General features: G+C 38.0%; 1 protein-coding gene across 3 annotated transcripts in view; it reads right to left on the bottom strand.

Moving 5' to 3' along the window:
- NKAIN3 (sodium/potassium transporting ATPase interacting 3) overlaps positions 1–22190 on the bottom strand; it is a 353627-nt gene that overhangs the window by 16104 nt on the left and 315333 nt on the right. For 2 of the 3 annotated variants that reach the window (XM_042036133.1, XM_042036134.1), the window contains exon 5: positions 14773–14833. In XM_042036133.1, the coding sequence (XP_041892067.1) occupies positions 14773–14833 (61 nt within the window). Of the gene's footprint in view, positions 1–14733; positions 14834–22190 lie in introns of all 3 variants that reach the window. The other variant, XM_042036135.1, reaches the window with a different exon arrangement.

Raw genomic sequence — 22190 nt, 5'->3', positions numbered from 1 at the left:
TCAACGGCTCCTGAGGATGGTAATAGAATACACTGCAACCCAGGACACCAAAGTAAATTGTAAACAATTCTAATTAAAACTTCCTAGATAATTTTTAATACAGTGATAAAATTAGAGATGTGAAATTGTGAAAAATCACTCTTCATTAATTACTGATTTTCCTCTTTCTGACACCCTTCTTGATCTACTCCCTTTTGGTGCGGAATGTTCCGTGATTCTCTCCTTAAGTTACTTTAAGTTATACTGCCTATGTACAAATTAAGACCGCAAAGGAAAAATAAACCATGCATAAAAGATATTAAATGCCCAGAAGCTACATTTATCAATTACATTCACACAATATTGGGAGAGAAATATGCCATTGAGTTCTGATAACACATATCCAGTCTATCCACTAAAATGGCAGCTCAAATAGTCCCAAGACTATTGTACAGAAGGCTGTTACAGCTTCAGTCACACCTCTAGACATGTGATCTCCACAATAAATGTGTCCAAGTTGACTTCAAAAGAGACAGAGCTCTGAATCTGCTTTTTGAAGTTATGCTTTGATCTTTTTTTGGTATTCTGATTCAGGAATACACGCTATGTATTAGTGTGCCTTTATATTACTGCTGAGTTTGATGCCATAAACTACAGCATTCTTTAAAAAATGTTCAGTGCAGATGCTCAGACCAATTGGAATTGATCTATTCCACTTACAGTTCATTGCTAGGTTGCAAGTTAGGTGTTTTGTTCTTTCAAGTTGTTAGGGTTTTTTTTTCTATCAGTTGAGTCCCACAGGGCTCTATTCCTGGCCTGTCATTCTTTGTATCCATAGAATTTATTTTGGCTTCAGTTATTTTTCAGTATGATCCAATTATTTATTTTTGAGGTATTTATAACTGCCTGGTTATTATATACCCAAGAATATCACAACTGATTTTTCTAACCTTAACTACAAGTCACTGATATTTTAGTATGTGAAATTAATGTTCCCTATTTTTAAAATTAATGCCGAACTTGTTCAATGCTAATAAATAATTAAGGATAAAATTCCTAGAGAAAAAGTACTTGCAAGATCAAATACATGACATATTAGAACATGTGCAACATTTGGAGGAAAGGATTTCTACGTATTGAAGAAAGTTCACATCATCCATTCACAACATCAGAACATTAATTTTATCTTAAAAAAGTAGGTTACAGAACTGGAGGGATTCTTCTTACTACCGAGTGGTTCTGTATTTTTTCCAGCTTTCTACCTTCCTAGGGATGAAAAACTGCTTCTGAAATTTGCTATTATCATCCTCTATGACATGATACTTGCTTCATGTGTTTGTATCTTTACTTGTCTTAGAAAAAGTGAAGTGAGCCAAGGACATTCAGGAGAGTGTGTGTGTTCACAGCACAGCACAGGATGCAAGCCAGAGAGGGAAGGAGCTGCCAACCTGCTCCTCAAGCAGAGGCTGTAGCAGGGAGCAGCAAACCAGGTGGGCCTTAGAGATGATGGAAAGAAGAACTTGGGAGGCCAAGCAGAATACCCTGCAAGTCAGAAGCCAGAGACTTGGTTGAGGCTCAAATGGTTCTCAACTATGTAGACACAGAAAACACTGGACGAAATGCTACAAGCCTCTTGTTTCTGTTCTGTATGATCCAGTAACTTTGAGTTTTCCATTTTAAAGTTTTCCATTTGCTAGTTTATAATGCAATTAATTCTGCCTTTTATGAGTTTTGTGTTGCAGTGTTTTTGGGAAGTTTTCTATAAAGGGAACTGTGCACATCCACTTCAAAGGTCTCACTGACTAAAGCTCTGTCACATTCAGCCCATGTTGCAATTTTCCTTTCCTTTATAACTCTTTTTTAATTTGCTTTAAAATCTGCTTAACATGCCTGCCCATTAATACCTTTTGCTGTCAGTCAGGGAAGTCTCCTTCTTCCCTGGCCCTTCCTTTATTAGCAGCTGACTTTGCTGGGATCCAGGTACAGAACTACCGTCTTTACCTCAAAAGACTTGATATCTTGAGCTTGCTACAGGTGCTAAAACTTGTACTTCCAGCAGCCTGAGAGGTCAGGTATCAGCTTTTTCAAAAGAATACTGATCTGATGCTATTTGCCACTTTATGACATCAAACCCATTAACACTCTGTAACATCTTTCTCCATTTCAGATGAGGCCGTTTCCATTTCCTCATCCTCCTCCTCATTTATCACTCTGCCTTTGCCCTCATGACTGTGAGTGATATTCTGTGTAGAAATCCTGCTTCACCACGACATTTGCTCCTTCGTGTGGGGCATTGTATGCGCTCCCCACCCTGCATCTACACTGCACTCACGGCAACACCTCCCTTAGGGGTGGTCTGCTCCAATCCTTGAGGTGGCAGACCCCAAAGTTTTCTACCACAAATCTCCCAGGGTTTTAGTGTCTTTAGATCCAAACTACCTTTTTTCCTCTGCTAAGCAGGCAATGCTGTCTCCAGCACTGGTGGAGCCCTCGTCTCCTCATCCCAGCAGAAAAACCCTCCCAGCAGAAGCCTGAGGTCCCACTGTGCCTTCTCTGAATCAAAGTCTACAGATAGGAAACAGAAGTGGATAAATCCCTTCAGTGATCTCCAGATTTTCAATATCTTCCTTTCAATTTTTTATCCCTGTCAATAAGCACAAATCAACAAGCTCTAATCTGTTTCTTCTTGCTTTTAGTTTTTCAAGATGAGGAAGCCAGCAAAATAATATTTTATTATATTTATTATTAATATTATTATATTATTTATCAGTATCGTGTGGGCCTTTTCCAGCCCCAGTAAATGCACTATCAAGTTCTTCTATGGTATCCTCAGTCTACCCCAGAATATATGACCATCCAGCATTTTAGACCCATTGTGAATATATCCGCTAAGTTTACTACTTAACCACATCCACGTGCTTCCTGCTCTATCTTCATATTCCAGTCAACTTCCTCTTCTCTTAATATTGCTTTTGATATTACCATCTCTGTCACCAACTTAAATTAGCTTCTTAACACCCCAAAACATAAAATCACTACTTTCTCAACTTTAAAAAGAGAACTAAGAAGGTAGAGCATTATAAAATGGGAGCTTACAATAGCCAGTGGTCTTCTCATATATGATGGAGTGAAAAAAGAAATATCACATGTGTTAGCAAACATGATGGCAAGGAGAATGGTTTTCATTCTCCATACCATAGAAAGTGGTATCATTTCATATGAGGAGAAGGATGAATGTCTGGAGTAGAGTCTGTAACAGGATTAATACCACTTTGAAGCCACCAGTGAATCAATCTGCAAATGAAAAAGAAAGATAATGCAATACTGCCCTCATCCATAAAAAAACTCTCCCTCAAGAAAGATGAAGTAAAAAGACACTTTTATGAAAACCTTGCAACTCTCAAACTTCAGTCCTCCAAAATAACATACTGTCATGATTAAGGAGGAAAAGAAAATGAGTAGAAATCAATGCTAAGGAATAAGAAGCATCATATAAATGGTCAGAGTCACATAGTATCACTTAATTTTGCTGTATCTAATCTGTGATATTGAGAAAAACACAGATGAACTTAGATTAAATTACTGCTAACAAAGCCAACTGTATATTTACTGACTCAAGGCAAAAGGATGTCAAATGAAGTTTAAAGTGAGTCCAGCTATGACCCAAATTACAGAGCCCCAGTAAGCGAAAGACTCGTTATGATACAGAGTAAATAAAGCACATCAGCAGTACAGACTAAATGCAATAAATATAACGTAGCCTTCTTGAAAAACAGCTTTTCTAGGAACAGGCAATATATTCTATTTGACCAACTGGCCCAGCTGGAAAACCGTAACAGCTATATCTCCTGATTTGTTAAGACAACACCTCTTGCTATAAATCTTGCTTATCTTCTATACTGAAACCATTAAGGTTGCTGAAATAGTAGAACTAGAAAATCTAAAAAGCACAACATGTAGACAATAAGTCAAAGTTTAAAACAGGAAGAATTTTTAAAGGTTACTTTATGAAAGGTTGAATTGTGATGACATCAGAAGCACAGTAAAGAGAATTAAAGAATAGGTAAGAATTTCACAGGAGAAAGAAAAGTGTTTAGCAAACAATCACCTAAATTAGTTTCAATATTTTAATCACAGTATATTCTGAATTGGAAGGGACCCACAAGAATCATTGGGTCCAGCTCTTAAGTGAATGGCCCATACAGGGATCAAACCTACAACCTTGGTGTTAATTAGCACCATGCTCTGACCAAGTGACTTAGCTGCTCCTTTCTCTCATTCTGTGACTGTGGCTCTTCTAAGTAATTCTTGTGATGCTTTATTTGCAAGGGTCTTTCTCTTGCTTTGACCTTATCCCTTTCTCTTCTAAACAAAACCAACAACTTTTCTTGGTGGAAGATGCTCCTTACCTTTAGATTTATGAGATTCAGACCTGAGACTTTCAAAGATGGGTAAAATAGTGTATAGTTAATTCTTATTCATTTTTTTTCAGTTTTGTTACATTTTGAGAAAGTATCTATCACCAAATAAAATTATCTTCAAAATTTACCTGACCGTGACCTGAAATTTATGGCTTGGTCCAATGTACTTCATTTATTTGTGCTGGTTAGCCATCTCCTCTTGAATTTATGGTACCTGCTTTGCACAGCAGCTTGAATATCCTCTAAGGCTATAATGTATGATTACATACACTAGAACCCATTAGACTAAAAGAGATTTGTATGATTATATATTGTATGATTTTTGTCATGGATACTCCCTTAAAACAGGAAATGAGCACCTTTGTCTTTTCTACTGCTGTATTTCAAAGCTTTGTGCTATTAGAATTGTGAACAAACCTTATCGGCAGTCTCTCAGCTCAGCTGGTCTGCATGGAGCTGTTTTAATTTTTGAGGCTATTATCTGTAAAGAAGAAGGGAGGACTTTTCTTTCTTCTGAGATGAAACCTCACCATCTCTCTAGCAGGCTGGGCATGGGCATAAAGGAAAATGCATTGAGAACTCTGACCACCTAAACTGCTAATTCATCTACAAGACTGTTGAGTCTGTCAAACAGGTTGAGTTATGCATCATATCACGGTAACTGTGGGTACAGTTGTCTCAACTGTAACTGTTCATTGCTCACTGAATTCCCAGATTCCTTATCAGCATATAATAAAGACAATTTACAGCCCAGTGTAGAGCCTGACTAATCCTGTGCCCTCCTTGGCTCAGCACACCCCTTCATTCCGGGGGCACATCATTTGCTGCAGCTTACACTTCCCACACCAAAGGCAGCAGTTTTTACAAGACAGAGATCTTAGGCATGATTTGCTGATTGGGAAGTCACCACTCAGGCAGCAGCAACAATGAAATGGATGTTACTTAAGCTGAGACCCAGAAATTAGGATAACCTATATGCATGACAGTTAAGTTTTGGGAGAGATAGCATTTACACAGAAGAGTGGGAGTCTGAAAAGTTTCTTTTTAAGCTCCACAAACTAAAACAGACACAAAGCTGTCGCTGTTCAGAAATGAAGAAGTAAGAGGACCACTACTGGAAGTGGAAAATGGATTTGTGAAGAGGTTTCATTTTAATGGAGCAGCTGGATGAAAGATGCAGACAGGAATGGGCTCCACTTAGGCCTGTATGTGATGTTGAGTGGAAAGCTCAAGGGAGCAACACTGGATGCTGGAGTAAGATTGATTTAACAACAGACGCAATTTAAGTGAAAAGGCTAAGGTGCTGGCAACTGGGGCTTGGGATAGCATCCATTTAAAAACAGATCTAATTTAAACAGAAAGGCCAAGGAGGTGGAAGGTGGAGACTAAAACAAAATCAATATTAAGTTAGGTTAGTAGAAACTAGAATCAAATGAGCCAGTTAAAAAAAATGGGCATATTGTGTATTTGGGAGTAAGGAAGCAATGCATGGATCTAAGCACTATCAAGGAACTCTCATTAAATGATATAACCCCTAAAATCAGAATTGTAATTTCATTCTAATAAGAATATTATTTATTACAGTAGTAAACAAAAAATCTTAAAAGAAAGGTATGAACTCCAGTTTAAACAAAACTGCATTATTATAAATATATTCCTACTTGAAGATAATTCTCTTCTATCACAAAATCACAGGCTTGTTGCGGTTGGAAGGGACCTCCAAAGATCATGTAGTCCAACCCTCCTGCTAAAGCAGGTTCACCTACAGCAGGTTGCTATTGGTGAATATCTACAGAGGGAGAGACTCCACAGCCTCTCTGGGCAGCCTGTTCCCATGCCCTGCCTCCCTTAAAGACTTTTTTTTCTCATGCTCAGGTGGAGCTGCCTGTGTTTGAGTCTGTAACCACTACCCCTTGTCCTGCCACTGGGCACCACCAAGAAGAGTCTGGCCCCATCCTCTTGACACCTGCCCTTAAGATGTCCGTATGCATTGATAAGCTCTCCTCTCATTCATCTCTCCTCCAGACTGAAAAGGTCCAGCACCCTCAGCTTTTCTTCATAAGAGAGATGCTCCAGTTCCCTAATGCTCTTTGTAACCCTCTGCTGGACCTGCTCCAGGAGCTCCATGTCTCTCTTCTCCTGAGGAGCCCAGAACTGCACACAGGACTCCAGATGTGGCCTCACCAGGGCTGAGTAGAGGGGCAGGATCACCTCCCTCAACCTGCTGGCAATGCCCTTCCTAATGCAGCCCAGGACACCACTGGCCTTCTTGGCCACAGGGCTCTGCTGGCTCATGGACGGATGTTGTCCACCAGGACCCCCAGGGCCTTCTCTGCAGAGCTGCTTTCCAGGAGGTCAGCCCCAGCCTGCGGTGGTGCAGGGGGTTATTCTTCCCTAGGTACAGGACCTTGCATCTGCCTTTGTTGAATTTTTAGATAGTTGTACAAATGTACAAATGTATGTATGTATATGTATAGATATATATATATATTTATATGTTATATGGCATATAATACTCATAGAATCACCAAATCACCATAATTTGGTTTAGAAGAAATCTTTAAAAGGCCATGTAGTCTGACTGCCACTGCACTGAGCAGGGAAATCTTCATCTAGATCAGGCTGCTGACTTTGAGTTTTGTTTCCAGGGATGGGGCACCTGGCACTTCTCTGCACAACCTCTTCCAGTGTTTCACCATCCTCACTGTAAAAATATTCTTCCATGTATCTAGTTTGAATATTCTGAATCAATGGTGGAAATGCTTAATGCTAATTGTATTTGTAAAACAGAAATCAATCAGGTAGTAGTGAACTAATCTTTAAAAACTCTAGCTATCAGTCTGGAAATCAATTCAAAGTTAAGGGCAGTCTGCATATACCTGTGTTTGAACCAAAATATGTATATATTCAACTACATACTCATCCATATGGATATACATATTCACCTACACACATATATACATATATATACATGTACATATTTATCAAAATTGGTAAAATTGTCTCATGATATGATACTGTTCTGACACATTTATCTGTACAGAAAACTGTATGAGTGCTTTCTGAAAATAGTACATAAAATCTATTTTGCTTTCCATACAGATATTTCTAAATACTTTACCTGTGCTCCCGAAGGCTCATATAAATGACTACATATCATACATGAGCATATTTCTACAGCCAGAATCCAAAACTGTGGATGGAAGCTAGTGATTGCAGCTCTGTATCTTTTGGCAGCTGAACACTCACACAAGCCATTGGTATAACAGAGATCTTAAAAATAATATGAAATTTTACACTCCTAAACTCTTCCTCATCTTTGTACAAAAAAAGAATGAATGGAGAAGTCCAGCTTGATCAAAATGACCAAGTATCATTTCAATGTATGAAGCAGAGGAGAATATGCCTCACCCACTGAGCTGTCTGTAGTGCCAGGTACAGCTGGCTCTGGGCACTTGGGATTTCCTCACCCACACAAGAACATTTCAAAGCTGTACTGTGTGTTTATCACTGCTGCTGTGACATACTAATATTCTGGAGAATATCCAGTATTTTTTTTTTTTTTCTGAAGTGATTGAGGTGATTCTTTTCTACTGAATTTCAGGAAGAAATTTCTGACTTGTGCTTAAGGGAGGAATTGTGGGAATGCACTGGAGGTACTCTCATCATTTGAGTGATTTATCCCCTTCCTTAATGAAAAATGAATGAGCTGCTGGCTTGCATGGAAATGGTGTCTTGACTGTTATCTTCATACCTATTCAAGCCAACCAACAGTAAGAAATGAATTCTTTACTGAAGACAGACTAAAATATTCTACTGAATTTGTTCAGAAACTCAAGGGGGATTTCCTCAAGTTATTTGATTCACACCTTAGAGTAAGCTATGTTCTTCCAATGAAAAATTGGAAGCTCACACACTATTTAGATTATGCCATTTCCTTCCAATTTGTCTGCACCCTGTCTGGACAAACCTTACATTTTGAATTCCATATGAAACATAAGGTACTTTCAAGGAGGTAACTTCTGCTGCTGCTAGAAATCTTCCGCAGTTAAGACCTCCCTTTTCCTACACCGTGCACCATATATTATGTAAAGACAATCTCTTAGCTTCAACAGTGTTCTGCAACAGTCAATGGAGAATACAACTGGAAATGAAGACCATTTTGTACATTTTGCTAGGGGAATGTAAAAGCACACAGTTGCATGAGTATATATATATATATATATTTTTTAGATTTGCTTTCCTGTGACAGATTATTCATCCAATATTTTGAAACAGAAAAAACCAGAAGGGGGGATCATGCCTTTGCTGCAATATTTTGCCAATAACCTATCTAGAATCAAGATTTTTTCCTAGTATTTATATTTATATTGTTTAATTGCTTTTAATTTGCACCACCTCAAAGATTTACCCTTGGTTGTGTGTGTTATATCTATCCATATGTTTCCATAGGAACTAGAACAAATGCTTTCTCAGGCATTGCATGATAACTGAATGTAAAAAAAAAAAAAAAAAGAAACAAAAAATAAATTGAAAGAGTATGTAGAGGTAACTTAAATAGTGTAATGTCCCTCCAGTATTTCTTCCTTCATTAAATGCTTCAGAATTCACTGTGTTAGTAGGAATGAGGATGCATTTTCAGGTAATTCACACACTAAGGCTAATGATGAATAAGAGCACACCAACAGGACTGTAGGACCATAAAATGTTGTTAGACCATAAAGTGTTGTTAGAATAGAGGTTTATCCTTTATATTTCCATTACAGGACAAACTGGAATCAGGAATAAGTAGGGTAGTAAACAGGTGAGTCTGCATCTAATCAACAAACTCCAGCTGGACAGACCTCTAGAGTCTACACAAACTGCAACCTGACATTTGTCTCCATTAAATGTCTGGTGGGGATGTCCTGGGCCACAGCTGAACTGAGGAAGCCCCCTGGACATGCCCGGTGACATTTCTGGTCACACCACAACCTCTCCCTCAGTTCATGGTAGGCATCTGCAAGATGATGACAGCAGCTGCTAGCAGGGAATGAGCTGCCCTGAAATGCAGGCAGCACCTCAGTAAGAGGAGCAGCAGCAACCACCTGTGGCATTGGCTGGGCTCCCTGGCTTTCCAGATGTCACAGACCACAGGGGACAGGTATGTTGGACTCTTCATCTCTGCAGGAGGCCACATTTGTTTATTTTCACAAAACTGTTCTGTTTTGTAAAAACAGGATACATTTGGTTATGAATCCACTACTATTCTATGCCTAGCAATACGCATACCTGGCAAAGATACCTGATTCTGTTGTTTTTCCAATACAGGTGAATCAAAATTCTGGTGATTTGGGTTTCTCATCCAGATGAATAGAAAGATGTAAACTGCTTTCAAGCCTTCCAAAAATTCTGATAGTCAGTCCCACTTTCCAGAAACGCTAAAGTCAGGAGAATGCTGTCAATCTGGCAGCTATAGTGCTGTCTCACTGCCAAGCAGTAAAACTTATTATCATTTAAAAAGTCTGTGTCAAGCATATTCATCCACTGGTCAGTAACAACACATTTTGTTTCAATGTATCAAGTCGTTATGGTTTAAAGGTGAGAGTGGTGAGTGCTAAAGCCCAGCAATGACCTGTGCTGCTCTCTGACAAGTTTCGTAAGTCCTCATTTTCAGGGAGGTAATTTAGGACAGTTGTTGCCTGGGGATGTTTGATTCTTGTATTGCCCAACAGCAATGTAGTGTAGAATCCTCCTTCTTGGTGATCCTTGATATCAAACATTTTATCACTTCTCAGAAGGTAAACAGACTCGAATACATGTACTGTTGCAATTAATGTAAAGGTAGTAGTAGTGGGTTCCCAAAAACTCCTTAGTTAAGGAAACTTGGATACTTATATATAAAGATAATAAAATACATATAATATTAGCTATTGCTAGCTAGTTCTTCATTCACTTTTCAAAAAAATAGCACATTTATGAGAAATTTATCACCACTGGACCTACTGTGTAACTATAAATATTAAATTAAATGTGATGTAAGATTCTTTCTCTCTTGTTTGATTACTGACAACAGATGCTCAATGGTGTGTATGAATGTAATGCCATATGTCAGATAAGGCAATGCAGTAGTTTTTCAGAGGAAGTAATAACGTATCTTGCTTTACTTAATATTTTTCTAATGATGGCATATGGAGGGTCATATTGGTACTACAATATGGGGTAACTTGTAATTTGTAAAAACAAACTCATCTTCCTCTCTGTTCTGAAAGAGCAGCTGAGCTCTGAATATGACTAGCATAGAGGACAGCCAAAAATAATCCTTTTTTTCTTTATTAATTTTGTTCCTGTGTCTTCATTTAGGGGATAAATCTTCATGGTGAATGGAAGCCCTTTCCTTTATTTTTGCTCATGCACAAAAGAGGTTTAAGTTTCCTTGGATTGGCCCTTTGGAGTTTCAGCCTCACTTTTACAAAAACGCTGAAATCACAATTGTAGTTTTGTGGTAAACCTTCCCCTCTGATTTATTTCCCTATGGAATTTGTTTACAAATCAGTTTCCACTCCACAAAATCCAGTACAGTACTGTCACTTCTGACATGTGTCAGTGTCACATTTACGAATTAGTATTTAGTGGTAATAGTGCTATCAACTGTTTTCAAAAATGTCCAGAAACTATTTAGAAATTTAATCATGATTTTAGCAACATATTTTGCCTAGTCTCCAGACTCCACTGAATTAAAACAGTAACTCTGACAAGGTGGAAACCAGTTTCTGAGTTCATTTTTAGGAGAAAATGATTCACAAACAGTATAGTGACAGGCTTTTATGATTACAGATTTCACATATTCTATTCCTTCAAAAGGGCTTATAGAGATTGATAGATCTACAAAGAAAGAAATGAAAAAATGAAGGGAAGAGATATAAATAGACTTTTTCATTAAGATGAATGATGGAAGGTATTAACCCCACTACAGCAGTGTGCCTTTTACATGTCTTTTTTTATTCATTCCTTTTGACCTGTTATCATCTTCCTTCTTAGTAGAAGTTAACTACAGTATGAAATGTAGGCAAGGTGAGCAATAGTGGGAAAAAAAATATTTCCTCAAGCATTATTACTGTTCAGAAAAGTGTCCATCAGATGAAATGTCACGCTCAAAATCCATTCAAGCATTGCACAGAGGCTAAACAGGCAGCTATTATTAATTTTTAAGTCCGCCTGATGGGTTTCAGACCAAGAACTGGGGTTAACTTGATGCACTGAATATTGCAGAGTATATTTAATTAGGGAGGCTTTGACTCTCAGACGGCTGAGAATTTATTCTGTGCAAACCACTGCTAAAATATGATGGAATAGCTGCATCTACCTAAGAAAAAAATCTGCTGCATCATATTAAAATGCATAAAATTGGCCTCAGTTCCAGTTTTTTGGACTTTTATCCTAAACACTGCCTACTTTCAATCTGTTTTGAAGCACCACTGTACTTACAACTAGAATAATTTTCTGTTCATTATGCTGCAAGTTAGCAATGCAAAATTCTCCAGAATAAGTCCTGTTCTTCTCAGCTAATAACCAAACCAAACCATTTTCTGACTGTGCCTTAAACAGATGTTTCTTTATTTAAAACATGTCTGTGGGATTCCTATGAAGGGGTTAACATTTGTCTTTAATGTATATATCTATAAGCATTAGAGGGCTCTAAAACACAAATGGGCACTAAGACACAAAGTGAGATATTAAAGAGCTGTTCATTTGGTTTTAATCCAGTTCAGAATCTCAGAATGCAATAAAAAAAGTAGCAAATCAGAAATGACTTCTCTCCAATGGTTGTAAAATCTCCTAGCTGTATCTATTCCACTTCTTTGCTCCTCTTTTTCCTTCCTTTATGCACTGCTCTTGCCCCTGCCCCAGGTCATTCTCTGCCAACCAAAAAAACCTATTCATACAAGAGTCTAGAAGATCAAATGTGTCTTTAGATAAATTTGAAATGGGAAATTTGTCCATTCCTAAAAAAGAACATTACACCATACTTTCCAAGACAAGTGAGGTGATTTTCACTTATAATAGAAGACCAAATTGTTATTGATAATTCTGAAAGACAAGCAGAAATTAAATGCAGACCCCTGAGTTGTTTGAGGAGAATGGAAACTGGGTTAGTTCTACATACTGGATCACCTTAGAACTTGATGTGTTTTATTGGTTGATAAATATGTCACCAGTTCTCCATTCTCAGTGATTTAAATTTCCATCTGTATCATATGGCTCGAAACCCTCGAAAGACAGTTAGGTGGGGTCACCATAGAAGGAAAATGAATCAGGCCCCATCTCTTCTGAAACAGACAAGTTTTCAAAGTGAACAGGGCCCTTAACTTGACAAAAACCCTTTGGTGAGGCCTTGAATATGTAAACCACAAATGTTCTGTAGCACATGACTGCAGTTTCCATGAACACATATTCTTTGCTGGGAGTTTTGTCTTTCACACATGCCTAAAACAGGATATGTGAAGCACGTTATAAAGGGCTAAACAAACCTAACAGTTACATAACATATTTGTGTAAAAAGTGAAGAGTCTGCCTTCCCAGGTACAGATGCATCTGTGTTTGCATGTGGATGTGCATGTGCACACATGACTATTCTTCAAAGGCACTGGAGTTTGTGTCTTCCTCATCAGTCTGCAGGCCTTCCCTAACACCTAAAGTAGCCTCCCTGTTCCAGGAATTTAGTTAGTCACTGTTTCATAAAGAAGGTTTCCAGCTATCCATATGAAGCCCTGGCTGCTGCCGTGGCTCATCACAGCCATATGGAAAGGAGCTGTCTCTGGATTTCACTGACCAAAGACTGTGTTTATCCATCCCAAACTATACAGCCATTGTGCAGCTGTGCCATCTTCTGTTGATATCCTGTGTTACCAATTCCTGACTATCTGGCAGCTTCCAGCTTTCCCAGGGAGCATTTTCTGTGCTTTTTCTCCTCAAGCCTTACATTTTATGTTCCAAGTGTTCATATTTCTCCTTTGCAGCATCCATCTTTATCCAGGCTCCTTGTGCCTTTCCACAGTACACTACGTGCACAACATGCTTATGTCTCCTTACCACTCAATTTTATTTGAGTATCTCTTTGATATATTTTCTTCCTAATAAAAACCTAAATTAAATTGTTAAAATAGATTTGATACTAATGTCTGTTGCATGACAATAGAGAACTGAACATTGTACCATTTGTAGCAGTGCAAAAGGATTTTGTTCATAGTTCTTCATACTGTTTTCAATCAAACAGTCTGCTTTCTCACCACAGGCATGAATTACTTGAATTATGTTTTCAATAAGATTTTCCAGATATTGTCAAATGTTTTCCTAAAAACTAAATTAATTTTTTCATATGATATTCATCCACTAGAGCTATTCTGTGAAGAAACAAAACAACTGTAAAAAGATTTATGAATAAAAGTTTATATGGTTGCATAAATACAAATAAATGCTATTTATCCTAAAACCATAAAATGCTATTGAAATTCTTTTTTTTTTTCTCCTAGAGAGAGCTATTTTGCTGTTTACCTCATTTTAAATTAGAGGAAGTAATTTACATGATCACATATTGTCCCTTTTTTAATTTGTTCTTGTATTTGCTCCTCTGCTCATCCAATATTTTTCCATTCTCTCTCCTGCTTTTACCAATGGCTACCCTAGTCATGTGGGTATGGTGACATCCTTAGGCAACTCTCACAACCACTTTTCACACAGCATCCTACCAAATTGTTCGGCACATTCAGATTTTTCCAATACCCCCTTAACAACTTTTTGAGAAATATTTTTTAAAGGTGTGCACATTTTCAAACTTTTGGAACAATATGAGTGTATATAGGTAAGAGTTTCATTGATAAAGGCAAGTTAAGAGCATGGGGTCAGCATTTTAAATATATGGTCTAGGTGCCTGTAAGTGTAGATCAGGTTTGCCTAGTTATTGATCAGAGTGATACTGCACACTGTAAATGGCTTGGTCTGTCTTCCCCATTAATTTTACTGTTGATAAAGCTGTCATTTGGAAAAACAGATTAAGAGGCTTCAGGAGCTTTGATTCAAATGTAAATGTACATACATAAAGAAACATATATATCTATATGTATCCAACATGGATCACATAGTTTTCATCACTGTGACTGGCTCATGTAAGAGGTTCACAAATCTCTATGAAGAAGCTCAGAGGTGCAATCCTACCTAGATAACTTGCTAGTACCTAAATAAGTAAGTCTTTAAGCATAATTGGTTGTGCACATGAATGCCAGATTCTGCCATTTTTCCAACTTTGTTCTTTGCCTTGGTAGTTCAATGCAAGACTGAGTCTCAGCCCAGGTACCTTGGCTCCAGAGATGGTGAGGTGAGTATCAGTACTTACAGCTGTCCTCCTCCTCCATGAAAATACTGATCACGTAACAGGCACACACAAATCCAATCAGCTGTGTGAAAGAAGAGGAAAAGCAATCAGTAGAACACATTGAACATTTATAAAGCTTTTAGTCCAGTGATATATAAACACACAGCTAGACTTTAAAAATATTTACTTCTATTTCCTGCATTTGCAAATTTCAGTGCAAACGGTCATAAGCAGCTAAATTAATTTCGTCTCTTTTGCTCATGTCACATAACATATTTTATATATAAATATGCATTTTATATTTTAGAATATTTTCCTAGCCCCACTGGGATCAGTATTGATGAATACTGCTACTGAGTAATACTGATGGAAAACTTCTGTATCTTGATGTTCAGCTATTATTTACATTTCTTTGTTCTTCAATACTTCTGTTCTCACATGACTTATTCCACATGAATGTGGGCCCCCTATGTACTTCATATGCCTATTAAAATGGCAAAATATTTATTGACTGCTACAGAATTAAGTCATAGTAACACTTCTGTGGAACCCACAAGAGATGTCTTTTTGTGTTGAATAAAGTGTCCCAGTGAAGAACTGTTTAGCAAAATTTAAAACTGATAAGTGAATTGTCATGATGTAGCTGAACAGTAAAACTGGGTTATGCTTCATCGACATCAGGAAACACCTTACCAGTAATTCACATTAACTATGCAGGAAATGAACAGAATCATTTTCCCCAAAGGCCAACAACAGTCAAATCATGCCATTATTTTAACAGCAGCACCCACAAAAACATGCTCCTTAACCCATATCTGTGTCACTTGTGCCACCAAGAGGAAGGGATTAAGATCTTTAGGATCAAGAAATAGAAACTCCACTCACACCTTATCCATACAGACAAAATATTTTCTTAGGATCATGACCAAAGATGAAGAAAATCCCACTGGGCAAGGAAACCTATTAAACTGCACTGGCCAGACATGTCCAATCTTGAGAAAATATTGTTTGTGCAGCTGTACACAATTCATGCTAGCTGAAAGCCGTGAAAAGACTCTTCATGAGAGATTTCAAAAATAGCCCAGAGATTACTTTTAAGAACACTCCTTTTTCTCTGGTCCATTCAAAAAATCTAATTAAAATAGTTCTTCTAAGGATGTTGCGGATCAACCATCTGAGAAAGAGGTAATTTAATACTATCTAGACAGGTATAAGCTCCTTCAGAAGCACGGAAATCATTCCAACCTGCTTTCTGGTTGGACTGCACGAGGAGCTTTACAAGCAGCTCCAAAAGCCCCTCCACAGACAAAAAGCTTGTCCACACAAGGGAATTCAGGGAAGTTAAGATGAATTAACTAAAGCCGTGAAATCAATGCACATAAGATAAAGTACATTAAATCCCTGTGTGGCCTTTCCCATTCAGAAATAAAGTGGCCCTAGTTCACTGCAGCTTAATCCTTCTCCAAGGGATTAATCTTCCCACGGAGAATTAAGCTACAGGATGCTGAAGCTGAGCTACTTGTGAATGAGGGCTGTCACAGCACTGTGGCACAATCCTGCTGGAGCTTCCTCTCCAGGGCATTCACCTCGCTGGTGTTTTGACAAAGTGACTTTAATCAACTTTTCTCTCATTCTGAGCAGACTACAGTATCAGCAGCTTCCTTGACTGCTTTTTTGTGTCCAGTTGGCTGCGTGGTGTTTCCACAGCCTCTCTCAGGTGAACAGCACTTTGTTGCACTGATGCTCTGAGCCAGCTAAATGCAAACCAGCTCTGGAGAAGGCGCTCGCTGGAGATGGCTGGGATGGATCTATGCCTGAGCTGCCCATTCCCACGTGCCTGGTGTCATGGTGGCTGCAGCAGGATGGGACCCACAGACACAGCAGGGCTGGCTGGGTCACTGTGTGCTCATGTTTACCTGCTGAGGTAAATGCTCACCCAGGACCAGCACCGGCTTACAGATTAAGCACATTTTTTCCCTAAACTTCACAGTTTAGAGCACCTTTCAGGCATGACAACTAAAACAATACAATATAAAGGCTTCCAAGAGATAAAAAGACAAATAATACCTGAGATGTAAGGCTTGTGTCACCTGAAGGTTACACATAATTAAAAAAAATATTGCATTAGCACCACAGAAACACCAGAACACAGGTGATTTTTCATAACTGAATGTCACCTGTCTATTTACAATGTTTCTGGATGACCATTTGTGTTGTGCAATTTGACTACATAAGTCACTTGGGTTTGTTTCTTTTTCCTAAACACAACTAAAATATGTTGAAGAGCAAAACTGCTGAATAAATAATGAACATGATAGAAACGAATTGTAGTACAGCCTGTGGGTTAAGTGTTTGTGAAGGAAGATCAAACATTTAGAATTAGAAATTAGAATTTACTCTTTCCCCATCATGTATTTATTTTTTCTTATTAGTAGTATTCTGTATAAATTAATTTTATTTATAAATGCAATTCCTGCTTTATATGTACATGTGTACTCTATATCCATGCATATCATATAAAACATATCTCTGTAAGTACTTCCAGCAGATTTCTCAAATGTCTAAGATGTTGGACATGTGGATAAAGCACAGCAAGACTTCCCCTCTAACAAGTAATAAACAAACTGACACAGAGAAAGCAATAGGGAAAAGTGCTCAGTCTTCCCAAAAAATGTGGGTCATGACAAGCCTGAGTTCTACAGTCCTAAGAGCTTATATCTTGCTCTTCTAGTAGACCTTCTCCTTAAAGTTAATCTTTTCCCACTCTCTTCAGTGTTTGAAACACACTTTGCCTAATCTATGACCTTCTTGCAAATCAGCAGCCTTTCTCTACTTCTCAGAACTATATTTCTTTATATTCCTCAGCATTAGTAAATACCCCTCATTCAGTTAGAAATCACTGCTAGCTGTTGTATTTATGATGTATATTTGTTTAAAACACACCATTTCCTCCATCTGTTTAGTTATTAATACCAGGAGAAATAAAAAATATATTCACCCTCTTTCAATTTCATAGTCTTTTCAAGGAGAAAAAAAAGATGAGGTGACTAACCATGCTAGGAGATATCATAACCCACCATAATCCAACTATATCTTTCTGTACTTAAATGTCAGAATGCATGTTTCTGAAAGAACAAAGCAACAAGGAAGAAAAAGAGCCCTTTAGCATCAAGTGTCAGGTACTGCTGCTCAGGAGGGGACAGCCATGCTTGGCTTGTAACTAACAAACAAGTAGTTATAGTTGTGTAACTGCTACCTACAGCACCACTAACAAGAAGTGATAAAGTGGGAATATACTCTTTGACAGATGAGACCCGATTCCAGATCCTTAAACAGAGTTACAGCCACCACTGTGAATATTTTTGTAAATTAATTAATTAAAACCTCTTATTTTGCGTTATTGATGGCCAGGCTAATAAAATATTTATTCCAACAAATTACTTTTGCTATCTTGACTAACGCAGTTGCAGTTTAATTAATAGTGTTATGCTCATGTGAGCCCATCCAGCCATCATGCTAATTGCCAGTCTTGGTACTGGAAATGTTGGCTATTGGCCCGGCACCAAGTGATAGACTTAAATGTGTGTTCCCTGATAACTAAAGCAAATATGATGCAAAGGAGCTGGAAGATACTTAATTTTGTCATCTTGAGTTTCAGTAATCATTCAAAGGGACCAATGAAGTGGTTGGAACAGGACATCCAAAACATCAAAGCTCACTAGTACCTGAGAGTATAAATAAGAGCCTCTGGCTTGATCCAGAGAGCAATTTAGATGGCAAGGTGGCCTTGTCTTGACAATGTTGAGTTCAAGGCATGGAAACATTCTCTGATCCCTGCACTCTACAAGACTGCCTGTCTTGCCTGGAGAGCCCAGTCTAGTTAAGTGTCTCAGAAGACACTTGTCAGTGCTATTCTGCAGAAAATCAGGTGGGAAATTGTGGGAAGAGGCTGCTGTCCCCTGCTTTCATCCATCTATGCAGTGGTTAGGGTACACGCCTTTCTCTAGAGAGAATAAGCAATACATAAAATACTCAGCTATTTCAGGGAATCACAGAATGGTTTCAGTTGGAAGGGAATTTAAACCTCTTCTGGTTCAACCTCCCTGACATGGGCAAGAAGATCTTTCACTAGATCAGGTTTCTCAAATCCCATCCAACCTGTCCTTGAACTCTTCCAGTTTTGGGACATCCATAATTGCTCTGGGCAACCTGTTCAAGTGCTTCACCATCCTTATTGTAAAAAATATCTTCCTTCTATTCAACTTTGATCTATGCTCTTTCAATTTACAACTCTTACCCTTTTCCCCCTCACCACAGACCATGGTAAAAAAGCCTCTTTCCACTTTTCTTATAAGCTCTCTTTATAAACTGAAAGGTCAAAATAAAAAGTAAAGTTTAAATAGCCCCAATTCTCTCAGCCCTCCAATTATTCTCATGGCCCTCCAAGTGGAGTGTCATGAAAGCAGAGTAGAGGGGTAGAATCACCTCCCTCGACCTGCTGGCACACTTCTTGTGATGCAGCCAAGAGTACAATTGGCTTTCTGGACTGCAAGTGCACTTTGCTGACTCATGTTAAGTTTGTCATCCACCATGATCCCCAAGTTCTTCTCAGCAGGGCTCCTTTCACGCCGTTCATCCCCCAGCCTGTACTGATATTACGGACTGCCCTGAGCCAGGTGTAAGATCTTGCACGTGACCTTTTGAACTTCATGTGGTTCACATGGGCCGACTCCTGGATCCTGCTGAGGTCCCTCTGGGTGGCATCTCTTTCCTCAAGCCCATCAACAGCACCTCTCAGCAAACCTGCTGAGGGTGCACTCAATACTGCTACATCAGTAATGAAGACATGAAATAACACTGGTCCCAGTATGGGCCCCTGAGTGATACCACTTGTTGCTGGCTTCCCTTTGAACACTGAGCCATAATTCTTTGGACATGACCATACGGTATTTTTAGACCCATCAGGATTTTCACACCAAAAACCTTATTTCTTCAGTGACTAGCTGGTAAGTGTTGCTAAATTCTCCAAATCATAGTGAAGGATGGGCTCAGGGTGTGAGAAACAATTGTCACCTAGGCTATAAGTTGGCAGAGACTTCAGTGTGGAGTCCTTATTAGTGGTAGGACTTACTAGGATTTCTTATTAGTGGTACATGGGTACATGGATATGACGCTATTATCAAGGCTTTTGATGCATAATTTATTTTCTGCTGACATCCTTAGGTAGAAATAAAATAGTAGTAGTCTCTGTTATTTTTCTCCTGTGCAGGCAGTAGAGTCTCAAGAGGACTTTAATGCTTTAGCCTAACTAAAATCTCCAGGCTTAAGCTATGGACATCTGCATGAAATATAAATGCTTAGTCTAATAGAAGTGAAATTAGATTATATAATTGTCCATCATTAAACTGAGAGAAACTATTAAAACATGTAAGAAATTAAAAAACTAATCATTTGAACAAATATATGCTGTGAGATATAATTGCTTTAATAAATGAATATTACTAGAATACATCCTATTAAAAATAAGAATCAAACTGAGTGCAAAAGTGTATGTTTACTTGCAAATTAATGTATTTTAATAGTTACTACTTAATGTGGATTAACCTTCCCTTAGGAAAGCAAGGGCAAATGAAAAATAAACTAGAGCAATGATTTAAATCAAGGCTGTTTTCTGCAGACTGAAACACTTTTTATTAAAATTGACGCTTTGGATAATTTTGATTTAAATCTTCTTCTGTGACCTTTAAATACACTCTCACAGCATGAGATTACCTTCCTGTCAGCTTCACACACTGCAGTTCAAGTGGTTCAAAGCAGGTATATGAGACTACACTAAGTATTTAAGATTACATGAAGCAGTGCCCTGGGCTACCAGGTTAATCTTCAAGGTCAGGTGTACAATAGGTCACTCACCACTGTTAAGCTACTACACAGAGTTTTCTAGAGATCTCATTGCAACAACATGGAACCACCCAAATAAATGAAATTAATGTACAGGACTCCTGGCTCCAGATTTGGAAGATTTCTCCAACCAAAATGGAAACTCTGCTTGACACTCTTCCTTGTACACTTCCAGCCCACCCAGATTGTCATCTCACTGAATATGGCTTTTTCTTGACTTTTTTTTTGCTGATGAGAACCGAAAATCATTATTTCCTATTTATCTCTGTGGTTCTTCAAAAGAGTAACTTGGCAAACACAATTACTTTTTTTCTGCAAGATATTTCACTATTACCCAATTTCCCACAAAGATTGAGGGAGTATGAAAGGAGAAGAAACTTTTAAAACTGAATCTTTATGCATAAAAAAATTTGTAGGATACAAAGCCTGACAAGATGTCTTAAATTTAACTTATAAAATGGAAACTGTGTAACAAGAGTGAATTTACTGAGCAAAAAGGTAAGAATGCATTAAATTACAAAGTATCCTGACTATTATTGTCTCCTGATTAGCATTTTCAGAAGAGCTAACTACTACTGAGGAAAAGCTGAAACATGAGTAGTTAATCTTCTTAGATACCTGCTTGCCACTAACATTTTTATAACTCTGCAGACAGAACTGTAAAGCCCTTTTCTTCCATTAAAGACTGGGAAAGTGCTAAATCAGAATGGGAGAGACATAAGGGAAACAGGATATCATCCCAGTATCTGTGTGTACACACGATTCAGCAAGATAGAAGTATGACTAAGATTATCAGGCACAAAGAAATTATAACTCTACATATTTCAAGACAATGACAAAGTAAAAAGACCCAGAGTAACAGCAATATATAGTTGGAGCATAATAATAACCATTTACTACTATAGTATATAGTTATCCAATCATATGACTCGATACAATTATGCACTCTACCTGCTTGATTATAAACATTTTACTAGAAACATATTGTAAAACTGTATCATTATAGAAAATTTCAAAACAGAATGCAATTTTTTGAATTAAAGAAGAGACAGTCTCAAAGGTATGTCCTCATTTTCCAGAATTATATGAGGAAATACACAACATTTTACACTGGTAGCAGGCAGAGGCTCAACCTGAAAGTAGTTATAAATCTTAAACCATAAAAGCACACAAACAACTGGAAAAATGTCCAGGAAACATAGCAGGAAAAGGTAGCAGCAACAGCTGAACCACTCTATGTTGTCTGATTTTTTTTCCTCTTCTTCATCTTCCTAAAATCAATTTGACTTGAGTTGAATAAAATTCAGGCTGCAGGGATACTGTCTACCAATTTAATCAGCCCAGCACAGAGTTGGTCTGGTCCAACTGTGTGCCATTTGCAGCTGTAGTGGAGAGTTCCTAGAGACTACAACTCTGATAGCCCTTAAAATGTGCCAAGGATCTAAAACTGGGTGACAGGAGTTTGCAGGTACTTTTGCTATGTATTTACCATGGAGAAACAATTGAGCAGATACTAAAAATGTCTATTTTTAAAATAC

This window comes from Corvus kubaryi, unplaced genomic scaffold (genome assembly GCF_017639235.1).
Source record: "Corvus kubaryi isolate FWS band 111438036 unplaced genomic scaffold, C.kubaryi_AGA036_p1.0 37385, whole genome shotgun sequence".
In the NCBI taxonomy this organism is placed as follows: domain Eukaryota; kingdom Metazoa; phylum Chordata; class Aves; order Passeriformes; family Corvidae; genus Corvus; species Corvus kubaryi.
Note: the sequence above shows the minus strand (reverse complement) of the source record. Positions and strands in the feature narration are given on the sequence as shown.